This window comes from Vipera berus, assembly GCF_964194415.1.
Source record: "Vipera berus genome assembly, chromosome: 1".
NCBI classification, from domain to species: Eukaryota; Metazoa; Chordata; class Lepidosauria; order Squamata; family Viperidae; genus Vipera; species Vipera berus.
In genome coordinates this window covers 14,181,957-14,196,052 of record NC_138202.1, presented here as the reverse complement: position 1 = coordinate 14,196,052, position 14,096 = coordinate 14,181,957, and the positions used below count along the sequence as shown (strand labels likewise).

Here is a 14,096-nt window from a genome sequence, read left to right as displayed (position 1 = left end):
TTACAAATAACTCAAGGAGGTGAACATATCCATCTTATTTTCCCCCACAACAACAATCTTGTGAAGTGGGTTGGGCTCAAAGGGAGTGACTGGGCCAAGATCACCCAGCTTGCTTTCATGACTAAGGCAGGACTTGAATTCATGGTCTCCCGCTTTCTAGCCTGGTGCCTTAACCACTAGGCCAAACTGGCTCTCGTCTTTGGATACTGAGTCCTCTCGCACCCCCAAAGAGTAGAGTTTATGTGGGCTTCAGGTTCTGCTGTGATCTTCAGGAAAAGATTTAAGTTGACCTCAGCAGAGAGACAGCCTGTACTCAGACAGAAAGTTCAGATGGGGACTGGAAGGGCTGGAATGTCTAAGCCAGGGGTCTTCAAACTTGGCTCTTTTATGACTTGTGAACTTCAACTCCTTGGCTGAGGAATTCTGGGAGTTGAAGTCCACAAGTCATAAAAGGGCCATGTTTGAAGACCCCTGGTCTAAGCTATGTCCCAGAAACACTTCAGATATGTATTTGCCACTTTTCCAAGAAGCCAGTAGGTCTTTTGAGCATACTGGTGAGAGGCAGAACCCATTTCACTGAAAAAGATGTCCCCTGTTTTGGTTCTTGTATTGGCATCTGAACCATCTGATTTGCTTGACAGCATTTCATTGCTAGGGCTGGCATTGCTTGACATTAGATATGAAGATATTAAAATCTTCTGTTGAAACTTCAATTAATTCAATGACACTTGAGCCTCCCTTTCTCTTTCTAATCTGATTACCTGTACAGCTGAGGTATGACAAAAGAGGGTGCCTCCCCAAGTTACAAAAAATGCTGAAAGAAATACAGTTTTGTTTTGAGGAACAAAACAGGTGTTGGCAACAGGTATGGTTATTGTACCTGTGTCAAGAACAGTATTTATGGCAAGTCATTATAACACCTCTACACCAGCAGAAATCAAACTTCAAAGTAACAGAATATGCTATTGTGAAGTTTAGAATCAAAGGGTTGGAAGGGATCTTGAATGTCTTCTCCTCCAACTCCCAGCTCAGAGTCCTCCTACCATTTTGGATAAATGGTTGCCCTATCTTTTCTTGAAAACCTTCAGTGCTGTAACCCCCTCAACTTCATTATTAAGCCAAAGCTTAATAATTCTCAAAATCAGGAAATTCTTCCTTCGTTCAAGCTTTGATCTTCCATCCACTGGTTCTTGCCTTGCCTTCAAGTATTAACACTTCCCATTATCTCGATGCTGCATCCCTGTTCATACAGTCTCGGACTCCATTGGCTTTTTTGGTGGTTGCAACATACTGCTGACCCATACTTAACAGAATAACAGAATTGGAAGCGACCTTGGAGGTCTTCTAGTCCAACCCCCTGTTCAAGCAGGAGGCCCTATACCATTTCAGAAAGTGGTTGTCCAATCTCTTCTTTAAAACCTCAAGTGTTGGAGCATTCACAACTTCTGGAAGCAAGTTGTTCCACTGATTATTTGTTCTAACCATCAGAAAAGTTCTTTTTAGTTCTAGGTTGCTTCTCTCCTTGATTATCTTCCATCCAGTGCTTCTTGTCCTGCCTTCAGATGCTTTGGAGAATAGCTTGACCCCATCCTCTTCTTTGTGGCACCCCCTTAGATATTGGAACACTACTATCATGTCATCTCTAGTCCTTCTTTTTGTTAAATAGACATACCCAGTTCCTGCAACTTAAGTTATTATCCACCAGGACCTCTAACTCCCTCTCCAGTTCTTACTGTTGAGCAAGGCATCACCTATTCTGTACCTGTTCATTTGGTTTTTCTTGTCTAAGTTTAAAACATTATTTTTCTCACCACTGAATTACATTTTGTTGGATATGTCCCAGTGTTCAACTCTGTCACGATCTTTCTGAATCTTAAGCCTATCTTAAAGTGCTAACTATTCTCCCCAGCTCGGTGTTATCTGCAAATTTGATGAGTTCTATCCCCTCATCTAAGTCATTTTTGAATGAGATTCTCAGTCATCCAGGTCATGGTTGTCCTGAAACTGCTTCAGTTCTGAACTGAAGAAGCTTCTTGGATGAGAAGCAAGATGTCTTCAAGGAAAAACAAAGTCCAGTTTCCTTTGGAAAAAGCTCTTTTGGGATGTTTAGGAAGATGTTGAAGAGTATAGACAGAGTCTTGGAGTACCTCACTGCATGAGTCTCTCTATGTAGATGTAATATTCCCAGTCTACCTTTCTCAGCATTAAAGCCTTCTACAGACATAATGTATTCCAAGTAGGATCATTTGAACCTGGCCATTCGTGTCTTGAGAGAGATTTGTTCAATGAGCCATTTGTTTATTTTCTTGGCTGTCCACAAAATTCTCAGGAGTCTTCCACAACACCAAAGTTCAAAAGCGTCAATACTCTTCCCTTCTTGCTTCTTCAAAGTCCAACTTTCACTTTCATGAAATATTGCAGAGAATTCTAAGGCTTGCACAATTCTGATCAGAGTAGTTATGGACACATCACAGCATCTGAAGAATCATAGGATGGTTTCTGTGTATTTATTCTATTATCAAAGGCTCCGAGAGAAGCATAGATGGCTTCCCGATCACCCCCACAACACATACACACTTTTTATGTTCAGTCTAATCCTGTGAGGGTTTTTATTGCCTTTCAACTAAACATTTGTGAAATGGTTTACAAGACACTATAAAGGAGCAATAATAAAAACAACAATTCCTGGCAACCGTTAATAGCCCAAGAACAGCCACAGCAGAAATAATAAAAAAATACACTCGAGGTTTTGAAAGTCAGGAAGAATAAAAGGTAAGATATCTAAAGATGCCAGCATAAACCTCAAGTGGGTTTCCTTGAAAAAAGGTTGCTAGCCCAGACCTTTTTTCCCTCTAAGATTTAAAATGTTTTACAAGGTCAGAATATTTCAAGTACACTTCATTTGTTACAATGGCAAGCCAATAGTTCCTACATATTTTCTGCTTTATTGTAGTGAGCACAGAAGGGGGAGATGTAGTAAATAGGTCCTGGTGAAATCAGTTCTCTTGCTTATACCCATCTAAAGCAGAAGATTACCCACAATCCCCCAGGAAGCAATAGGATGATTGATGGCTTGATTTTATGAAGGAAGGCAAATATACATGTCCCAGGATAATACAGGTAGTCCTTGACTTATGACCACAATTGAGCCCCAGATTTTTGTTTCTAAGTGAGATATTTGTTAAGTGAATTTTGCCCCATTTTATGACTTTACTTGCCACAGTTGTTAAGTGAATCACTGCAATTGTTAAATGAGTAACACAGTTGTTAAGCGAATCTGGCTTCCTCATTGACTTTGCTGGTCAGAAGGTCGCAAAAGGGGATCACATGACTCCGGGACACTGCACCGGACATAAATGTGAGTCAGTTGCCAAGCATCTGAATTTTGATCACGTGACCAAGGGGATGCTGCAACAGCTGTAAGTGTGAAAAATGATCATAAGTCACTTTGTTCAGTGCCGTTGTAATTTTGAATGGTCACTAAAGGAACTGTAGCATAGGATCCAATCTGGGTCGGTCAAGGAACCAGAACTTTAGTCTCCTGAGCTTTCGGACTTATGTTGGAGCCCAGCCTCAGGGAACCTCTCTCTGCCAGAATGGGTCATACATTCTGCTAGAGCAGGCATGTCCAAAGTCCGGCCCGCGGGCCATTTGCGGCCCGGGGGGTGGTTTAATACGGCCCTCTAACAGCCCTCCCTACTCTGTGAAAATGCAGCCCTCCCACGGCCCTCCCTTCTGATTGAGGGCGGCAAGCAGAAGACTGTCTGCCACAGGAGGGAGGGCAGTGAGAGGGCCGCATCGGAAGCCCGATCCTGATGTCACCGCCCAAACTTGGAAGACAAGCGTAGGACACGCGAGTTTGGAGTTGGAGAAGGCAAGCGAGGGAAGTAGGTCGGGTCATTGCTGGAGGCTCTTCAGCAGCCTCAAGGCGAGGCAAGGGGTGGGGGGTCCTTTCCACCAACATCTATCAGCCCATTTCTTCTGCGAAAGACTGGAGGGGCTGACCGGGCGAGGGAGCCGGCGCACGGGGGGCGCAAGGCTCCTGCACGGAAAGCTGGCTGTGGCGTTCTTTAGGGGAAAGGTGGCGGGGGGAGGGGGCTTACAGAAATTGGGGAGAGCTGCTTTTTGGTTTCAAGAGAGGGGCCGCCTGCATTGGCAGAGGGGCGTGGTGCCTCTGGGCACATGCAGAATGCCTTCCAGTCGCGGCCCAGGTAAGCCGCGACTCTGCTGGGCGGGGCAGGAGCGCCCCTCCTTCCCAGCGAGGTGCTGAGCCCGGTGCGGGTGGCGGAGGCTACCAGGGTGCGGCTAGCGGGTTGGGGCGTGCGGTGCTGGTTCTCTCCTCCTCAGCAGGGAGGAAGGTGAGGCAGCGGCGGGGCAGGCCTGGCCCGGGAGAATCAGGGCGCGCCTTCTTTGCCGCCGGAGCTGCCCCGGCTACGAAGCCCTCTGGCTCCCCTGGGCGAAGGCGACGTCCGGGGAAGGGCGGGGGGTGTGCTGCGTGCTTTGGAGGGGAGGGAGGACGCACCTCCAGACGGCCGTGCTTAGGGGGCCTCCTGGGAGCGACACACACACACACACACACACACACACACACACAAACACACACATACACATATGCCCAAGGGTATTTTCATGCAAGAATTTTGTACCTGTTTGAAAACAGCTCTGAATTTTGAGGTTGTTATAATGTTCGGAAAAATGTTCGGCCCTCCAGCATGTTCACTTCATCCAATCTGGCCCTCTTTGAAAAAAGTTTGGACACCCCTGTGCTAGAGAGAAATTCCCTCAGAATGGGCCCCAGCACGAGTCCGGAACCTCAGAAGACTAAACCTCTTCTGGTCCGGTTGACCGACCCAGATTGGATTCTACAATTTATTTACAGTATTTAGAAGTTTCATATGGCTGCCCACTCATTCTCAGTGACTCTGGATGGCTTGCAAACAATAAAAAACCAGTATAAAACAAAAACAAAAAAAAAACAATAACCATCCACATTATCTTTAAAAGAGGAGCTGAGGTGGTGCAGTAGTTAGAATGCAATATTGCAGGTTAACTCTGCCCACTGCCAGCTGTTCGATCCTTATGGGCTCGAGGTTGACTCAGCCTTCCATCCTTCCAAGTTTAGTAAAATGAGGATCCAGATTGTTGTGGGGGGTGGGGGGGAGCTAATAGGCTGACTTTGTAAACCACTTAGAGAGGACTGTAAAGAACTAAAAAGCAGTATATAAGACTAAGTGCTACTGTCATTGTTATCTTGAAAGGGTGTTATGGAATTCTCTTAACCACTTGGGTTCAACATCTGTGTCTGCTCTAGAAGCATCACTAATGATTTGCAGTGTCATCCATTTTCAACACACAAAAAAATAACAGCATCTACTGGTGTTTTGTTTTGTTTTGTTTTTTAATCCCATTTATATCCCGCCCTTCTCCGAAGACTCAGGGTGGCTTACAATCTAAAGCACAAATCAATGTGCTTAGCAATAGCCTTCATTCTATGTATATGCCTGCTTATTAGGGCTTTCGCCCCCCCCCCCAAGCGGCATTATTACAAAGTCAGCTTATTGCTCCCAACAATCTGGGTCCTCATTTTACCTACCTCGGAAAGATGGAAGGCTGAGTCAACCTTGAGCCTGGTGGGACTCGAACCTGCACTAATTGTAGGCAGCTGGTGTTACTTAAGGAGGCATTAGCCCACTGCTCCACCAAGGCACAAATATTTGCATTAATCCATGAAGCAGTTTTTGGCATTTCTAATAAGATTCAGAAGGGACCTTCAGTGTGGTTTGGGCTCCAGTTCTCAAGAGCTCCAGCGAGCTCCATTGGTCAGTGACAATGATATGCTTTTAATGCCTGGGTTTCATACGTTTATCTGGTTTATTAGCTGCTCCGAAACCATTGGGAGTGGGTTGCATATAGATTTGCAAAACTTACATTAGGCAAATGTAATTGGAATGCAGTACAGGGAATTCTCAATTACAACAGACTGTTCAAAGTTAACCCCAGTGCTGAAAACAGTGACTTACAACTGGTCCTTGCATTTATGACTGTTTTGCAGCACCCCCATGATCAAAATTCGGATGCTTGGCAACACGAACGTATTTTTGATCGTTGCAGGATCCCAGGACCACGTGATTGCCCTTTGCGACTTTCCCAGCTCTTTTCCAACAAGCAAAGTCAATGGGGAAAGCTAGATTTGCTTAACGACCACATGATTCAATTCACAACTACACAGATTCGCTTAACAACCATGCCAAAAAAAATAACATAAAACTGGGCATAACTCACTTAACAACTGTCCCTTGTTTCACAACAGAAATTCCAATCCCAATTGTGGTTGTAATTCGAGGACTATTTGCAATGATAGATTTGGGTGTGTTTGCAAACAAGAATGTCTTTGTTTTAAATCCATCATTTTCACTAAAATATGTACAAACGTTAACACAAAGACTTTTTTCTATGCAGAAGTTCCCAAAATTGAACTTAACATGTTTGGGGGAAAAATGTTCAGATTCCTAATCTGGACTGAATTTAACAGAACAACAGTGTAATAGAATAATGGAGTTGGAAGGGAACTTGGAGGTCTTCTAGTCCAGCCCCTGCTCAAGCAGGAAACCCTAATACCATTCCAGACAAAGGGTTGTCCAATCTCTTCTTAAAAACCTCCAGTGATGGAGTACCCACAACTTCTGAAGGCAAGATTTTTCTGTTATTTTAATTGTAATTTTTGTAATTTTGCTCACTGTTAGGAAATTTCTCCCTAGAACTAGATTGGTTCTCTCCTTGATTAGTTTCCATCTGTTGCTTCTTGTTCTGCCTTCAGGTGTTTTGGAGAATAGGTTGATCCCACCTTCTTTGTGGCTGCCCTGAGATATTGGTACACTGCTATCACGTCACCCCTAGTCCTTTTCATTAAACTTCTGGGACACTCTTTCGATCATGGTCTAATCTTTTGTTCTTAGATGAGCTTGTTTACCAAGCTGCTTCACCAGATGAAGAAGCCCTGGTAACAGCTGCCAGAAATCTGGGGTATGTCTTTCTCTCCCGCACTCAAGATAGCATCACAATAAGTGAGCTGGGCATACAACGGACTTACAAGGTGCTGGCATTGCTAGATTTCAACAGTGTAAGAAAACGAATGTCTGTTTTAGGTAAGTATGGACTCTTCTGATACTCTTTCTGTGCATATTTTTGCTGAGCTGCAAGGTATTTGGGCAAATGTGCAGGATTGGAAAGAACATCTTTTTAAAAACTGGAGAATTTCTTTTTAAGGAGGATTAGGCAGAAACATCTATTTTATTGAAAGCAGCTTAGAACCATCGGAAGTGATGGTGTATAAATTAATACAACTAAGTAAATCTGGTGAGAAACAAAACTGCCTTAAAATCTGAGCCAAAATTGGCAGAGGAAAAGTGAAGGCAGCAGATAAGGATTTTTTTTGTCTGTGCCTGCATGTTCACTCCTTACCTGCTATTGAATTGGGATAAATTAAAATTAAATTTAATTGTTTTAAGACAAAATAAGCCGGGAGATATTCCAAAGGTGCTTTTTCCAATAGGCAACTGGACCTCCTTGGTTTTTTGCTTTGAAAACATTTTGCTTCTCATCCAAGAAGCTTCTTCAGTTCTAACTGACTGGTGGGAGATAGAGAATTGTTGTTTTTTTGTGTTGGAGATGAGTAGGTTGTGTGACATGCCAGCAAAGTCAAGTTAGGCATTTTCTGAATTTTTGACACACTGAGCCCAAAACATTTACCATCCCTGGTCTAGGAGCAGAAAGACCCAGGTTTGCGTGTTCTGACTTCACCATGAAAGCTCATATATAACTTGGGTCAACCTATCCTAAGAACCGAGTGCTTGGAGCAAAAGTGGAATGTGAATCTAACAAGCTAGCAAGCAAACAAACCAACAGATAAATGCAGGGTTGCATAAATATCCTTATCACTTTTTCTCAGTGCAAGACCCTGAAGATTGCATCAAGCTTTATACCAAAGGGGCAGATTCTGTGATCCTAGAAAGACTCCATAGTGACCAGACCAACAAAGGTTCCACCATCAAGGCACTGGATGTAAGTTTTGTATTGTAGAAAAGCCAGGTTGGGGGTCATGATTATCTAGCACAGAGGTCTTCAAACTTGGTGCTTTTATGACTTGTGGACTTCAACTCCCAGAATTCCTCAGCCAGCGTGCCTGACTGAGGAATTCTGGGAGTAGAAGTCCACAAGTCATAAAAGGACCACGTTTGAAGACCCCTAATCTAGCTGAAGCTCCACCCCATTTTTAGGTGTATCGGCGGATGTTAAAAGGGGCTTCAATCTTGCAGTTTAGCTGTCATCTGGATGGCTTTAATTACAATCAACACCACCTAACTTCTCTATTTAATTTTGAGCCAATCACTCTTCGCCCAGGGACCCTGTGGGAAAATCCTGAGTTAAGAAGAGATTGGACAACCATTTGTCTGAAATGATATAGGGTTTCCTGCTGGAGTAGGGGGTTGGACTAGGAGACCTCCCAGGTCCCTTCCAACTCTGTTATTCTTCTGCAATGTACACTGCTGAAGTTCCTGGAGGAGAGTTTGGATGAGAATGCCATAAATAGGCACACAAATTCACAGCAAATGCTACCTCCTTAGAAACCCACACTTGTCCTCTCCCTCAGAGTTTTGCAGCAGAGACCTTAAGGACTTTATGCCTGGCTATGAAAGAGTTGGATAAAAAGGAGTATGCTCTGTGGAAGAAGAAACACCATGCAGCGAGCATCTTATTACAGGGCCGGGCCCAGGCGTTGGACACAGTATATGAGGAAATTGAGCAGAATCTCCAGGTAAATGTTGGTTTTGGTCTGGATTGACAGCTGAGTCAATGTGAGATCTTGGATATTGTTCCATTTCTGAGAGTTGACATTATTGGATATTGATTTGGCTGAAAAGAACTTTACCAGGTTGTCCTCAATGTACGTCCAAAATGAACCCCAAGATTTCCATTGCTAAGCAAGACAGTTGTTCATTGAGTTTTTCTCCATTTTGCAACCTTTCTTGCCACTGTTGTTAAGTGAATCACTGCAGTTGTTAAGTCAGTAGCAAGGTTGTTAGGTGAATCTGGCTTCCCCATTGACTTTGCTTCTCAGACGGTTGCAAAAGGGGATCAACAGTGCAGCCGTCATAAATACATGCCAGATGCCAAGCATTCGAATTTGGACCACATGACCACAGGGATGCTGCAATAAAGTAAGTGCTGTAAGTGTGAATAATGGTCATCAGTCACTTTTTTCAGTCATGCTGTAACTTTGAACGATCGCTACACCAATGCCTGTAGTTTCAAATGTCGGGCTCAGTTGGGACTACCTGTACTGTACTATGAAATTTGTACTGTTAAGTTTGGATTGTGAAATTTTCAATCGACTCTTGTTTTGTTCTTTCAGCTTCTGGGTGCCACAGCCATAGAGGACAAATTACAAGATGGAGTCCCTGAGACCATTCATCTTCTCAAAAGGGGGGACATCAAAGTGTGGGTGCTAACTGGAGATAAGCAAGGTACATCAGCCAACTCATGCATTTTAATTTTTTTTTAGTCCCGGAGAATCCTTCAGAAATGACATTCTTTTCTGAGGGAAAAATGATTTCCAGGCATCCAAATGATTTCATTCTGCTTCAAGAGACACGCCCGCAGCTAAGCACAGAATCTGAAAAATTAACTGTATAAACCAGGGGTCTTCAAACTTGGCCCTTTTATGACTTGTGGACTTCAACTCCCAGAATTCCTCAGCCAGGGAGTTGAAGTCCACAAGTCATAAAAGGGCCAGGTTTGAAGGCCCCTGGTATAAATAAATTAAAAGGCATTACTCATTATGCCCTTAACACATTTAGATAGAGATATCCGTATTTTCAAATATACAGGTGGTCCTTGACTCAAAAGAATTCATTTAGTGATCGTTCAAACTTACAACAGCACTGAAAAAAGTCACTTATAACCGTTTTTCACACTTACGACTGTTGCAGCATCTCCATGGTCACGGGATCAAAATTCAGACACTAAGCAACTGAGCCATATTTATGACGGTCGCCGTGTTCCCGGGGTCATGTGATCGCCTTTGGCGACCTTCTAATGAGCAAAGTCAACAGGGCAGCTAGAGTCACTTAACAACCTTGTTACTAACTGCACTGATTCACTTAGCAACTGTGGAAAGAAAGATCTAATATAAGGCAAAATTCACTTAAAAACTGTCTTGCTTAGCAACATAAATTTGGGGCTCAGTTGTGGTCGTAAGTCAAGGACTACTTGTATGTTCATCTTTCTCTGAACAAATTGGACTGCAAAAAAAGAGATGTTTAAGAACCAAACAATTCTTTTTTTAAAATTTTATTGATTTTCTAAAGTTACATTTATATCTTTGAAAAGCAACGTGATGGCTGAGTTACAATAATTCAATTACATACAGATATCATTAGTACAAATCTCAAACTATTACAGTAAATATTTCCTCTCTTTTCCCTTTAATATATACTGTCTCATATTTAAGTTAATACATTTCTTATTCTGTCAATCAAATAAAAAATAACTTTCTTACATTTGTCAATAGTTTTTAGTTTATATATATCTTAGTTGTTTTAACATTCAGTCTTTTAGACAATCAATAACCTAGTGAATTTTTTCCAGTTTTCATTTTCCATTGATATTTAAATTTAACGTTTAATATTTATCATTTCCAAGTTTTAAATGAGCCCAATTGTCACAATTCCTCACAACATCTGGTGTTCAGGATACACGTCTTATCTATTTAAGTTCTCACCATCTACATCCACAAATTAATAATACAATATAACATTCTTATTTTCTAGTAATTTCCAAATATCTTAAATTTAATAACCCTTTTCCTCTCTCTCCTCCTCCTTCATATATATATATATATATGTCCCATTCATCATCTTCAGGCTGGTGTCTTCAGCTTCGTGCTTGTGCGAGCAAAGCGTGATCGGAGCTGCTGTCTTTTGTGTCCATGACTAATGGGCACACAGCCAACACCTCAGCCACACAGGATGTTACAAAACAGCCGACTAATCCACAAACAATAACCCCATCAACCAATCAACATGTAACAACACAGCCAACCAACCCGCTTACAGCAACAAAGCCAACACCCCACACACCCCCACCAATATTTATAGAGAGACGGCAGCTCCGATCACGCTTTGCTCGCACAAGCATGAAGCCGAAGACACCAGCCTGAAGACGATGAGTGGGACCTCGTTGAAACGTCGCCAAGACACTATCAATCTTACACGGGAAAAGACCTGAATACGCCAAGACCAACATACCTGTACCCGTGAAAATCTACAAAAACAAATATATATATTAACAGCTTATCTCATAAACCACAACTTAGCCCAGGTGGAAAGAAATCTGGGAAGAAGAATTCCAGATCATTGAAAGAGATTAGATTGTGAATTGACCACTAACTTGGAGTTAGGAAATTCCTGTTAGATCCCAGGGTTCTTTATGTACTCTTGAAGAGCTTTAAATAGATGAAAAGAAGTTGTTGCTGTTTTTTGTGGAATTCTGTGTAGCTTTCTTGATCTCGTTTAATTGTATGAGACTTGATGTTAGGCATGTGTGGGTATTGCAAAATCATTTGTTTTAAGTTACAGGTAGTCCTTGACTATCAACCATTCAATTAGAGACCATTCAAAGTTACAACAGCGCTGAAAAAAGTGACTTGAGAACATCTTTCACAGTTGCATCCCCATGAACACGTGATCAAAATTCGAGCGCTTGGCAACTGGCACATATTTATGACGGTCACAGTGTCCCCGGGGTCATGTGATCCCCTTTTGTAGCTTTCTGACAAGCAAAGTCAACGAGGAAGCCACATTCACTCAACAATTGTGTTATTAATTTAACAACTGCAGTGATTGATTTAACAACTGTGGCAAGATAAGTCATAAAATAGACCAATCCTCACCTAACAACTGCCTTCCTTAGCAATAGAAATGGAGCAATAGACTCCATTGTGGTCATAAGTTGAGGACTACCTATAGTCTTTAAAAAAAAACTTATTTCAGGGGTGGAAGCAGAAATAGAAGAGAATGTGTCACGCTCCAGCTTTTAATGCCATTTCTGGTCTTCATTATTCATTTGCAGAAACTGCTGTCAATATTGGGTTTGCGTGCCACCTCCTTTCCGAAGACATGACCATTCTGGAGGAGAGCGAAATCAGGTACGGAGATATGAAAGGTGTCTTTGGTTGTCTGTGGTTGGGCAAGGGAAAGGAAGCGACTCAAACTGAAAAATAATCAGGTGTTGTTTGGAGACCCCAGATCAAGTTTAGATCTAAGTTCACTGAAGCCAATTGGAGTCAAGGGGAGAACTAAAACTCGTAGTAGCTCTGTTTCTAGCCCATCACACCAAACTAGCTCTCCCTTATGCTCAAATCATTGGGTACTTAATGATTTGAGCACCCATATTACTGTGTTTGTTGAATAGTTTTGGTACAGTTCATGCAGACATTTTCCCCCAAAAACTGCATGATCCCGTATTACAGGTAACCCTCAACTTATGACAATTAATCAGTGGAACAACCTGCCTCCAGAAGCTGTGAATGCTCCAACACTGGAAGTTTTTAAGAAGAGACTGGACAGCCATTTGCCTGAAATGGTATAGGGCAGGGGTGTCAAACTCAATTTCATTGAGGGCCACATCAGCATTGCCGTTGCCCTCAAGGGGCCGGGTGGGTATGCTAGGGTGGGCGTGGCCTACTGGGTGGGCGTGGCTAAAGTGCGTATGGCCTACTGGGTGGGCATGGCCAGCTCTACATCGTTTGCATCAAGGGTGCCTTTGGGGGCCTGGGCAGGAGTGGGAAAGATCTGAGGGTCTCTGGCAGGAGGAGGGTCTCTGGGCCAGGGCCAAGGGAGTGGGGGCCGTTCCCTCACTGTTTCCAGGATGGCTTCGCAGGCCGCATGAAACCACTTCGCGGGCCGGATCTGGCCCCCGGGCCTTGTGTTTGACATGTCTGGTATAGGGTTTCCTGCCTGAGCAGGGGGTTGGACTAGATGACCTCCAAAGTCCCTCCCAACTTTATTATTATTATTATAACTGGGGCCAAAGTTTCCATTGCTAAGCAAGGCAGTTGTTAAGTGAGTCAAGCTTGATTTTACTATTTTTTTGCCAGTTAAGCAAATCACTAGTTGTTAAGGGAACCACACGGTCAGTAAGCAAATCCAATTTACTTCATTGACCTTGCATGTCAGAAGCTGGCTGGGAAGGTTGGCAAAGGTGAACACATGACCCTGTTACCCTCCATCCCTTCATAAATACATGCTGGTTTGCTAACTGCCCAAAGTTTGGTCACACGGCTGTGGGAAAGCTATGATGGTTGTAAGTGCGAGAACCAGGTGTAAGTCACTTTTTTCTGCGCCATTGTAACTTCAAACAGTCACTGAATGGTCATAAGCTGAGGGCCAACTATATCTGAAAATATCAGGGACTGATCTTGAACCTTCCCTTTCATTTTATCATCACATTCATCCAAATAATGTTGACATCTGGAGAGGCAACTTCAACTGCCTAATACTGTACAGGCAGTTCTCGACTTACAACCACAATTGAGCACTAAATTTTTGTTGCTAAGTGAAACATTTGCTAAGTGGTTTTTGCCCCATTTTACGACCTCTCGTGCCACAGTTGTTAAGGGAACCACTGCAGTTGTTAAGTTAGTAACACAATTGATAAATAAATCTGGCTTCCTCGTTGACTTTTCTTGTCAGTAGGTCATAAAAGGTAGTCACACAACCCCGGGTCAGTGCAAAAGTCATAAATATGATCTGGTTGCCCAAAGTCCGAATTTTGATCACGTGACTATGGAGATACACTATAACGGTGGTCAGTGTGAAAAACAGTTCTAAGTCACCTTTTTCCAGTGCCATTGTAACTTTGAGTGGTCACTAAATGAACTGTGGTAAGTCAAGGACTACCTGTATTTCATTTGTTCTTTTGCTATGAAATTCTTTCTTGGGCCCGCTAGCTTTTCGCAGTCCATCTCTCTTGAGTACAGAGCAAATGCAGACTCTTTTTCCTGAACTTCAGCTTTTCTTTGTCTTTATCTTGGACTC

The 14,096-nt window shown here is 42.9% G+C and overlaps 1 protein-coding gene across 1 annotated transcript in view; it reads left to right on the top strand.

Moving 5' to 3' along the window:
- ATP8B3 (ATPase phospholipid transporting 8B3) overlaps window positions 1-14,096 on the top strand; it is a 56,826-nt gene that overhangs the window by 20,533 nt on the left and 22,197 nt on the right. The window contains exons 10-14 of the mRNA XM_081345824.1: window positions 6,957-7,145; window positions 7,949-8,061; window positions 8,651-8,815; window positions 9,413-9,524; window positions 12,130-12,205. Of these exons, the coding sequence (XP_081201950.1) occupies window positions 6,957-7,145; window positions 7,949-8,061; window positions 8,651-8,815; window positions 9,413-9,524; window positions 12,130-12,205 (655 nt within the window). The remainder of the gene's footprint in view (window positions 1-6,956; window positions 7,146-7,948; window positions 8,062-8,650; window positions 8,816-9,412; window positions 9,525-12,129; window positions 12,206-14,096) is intronic.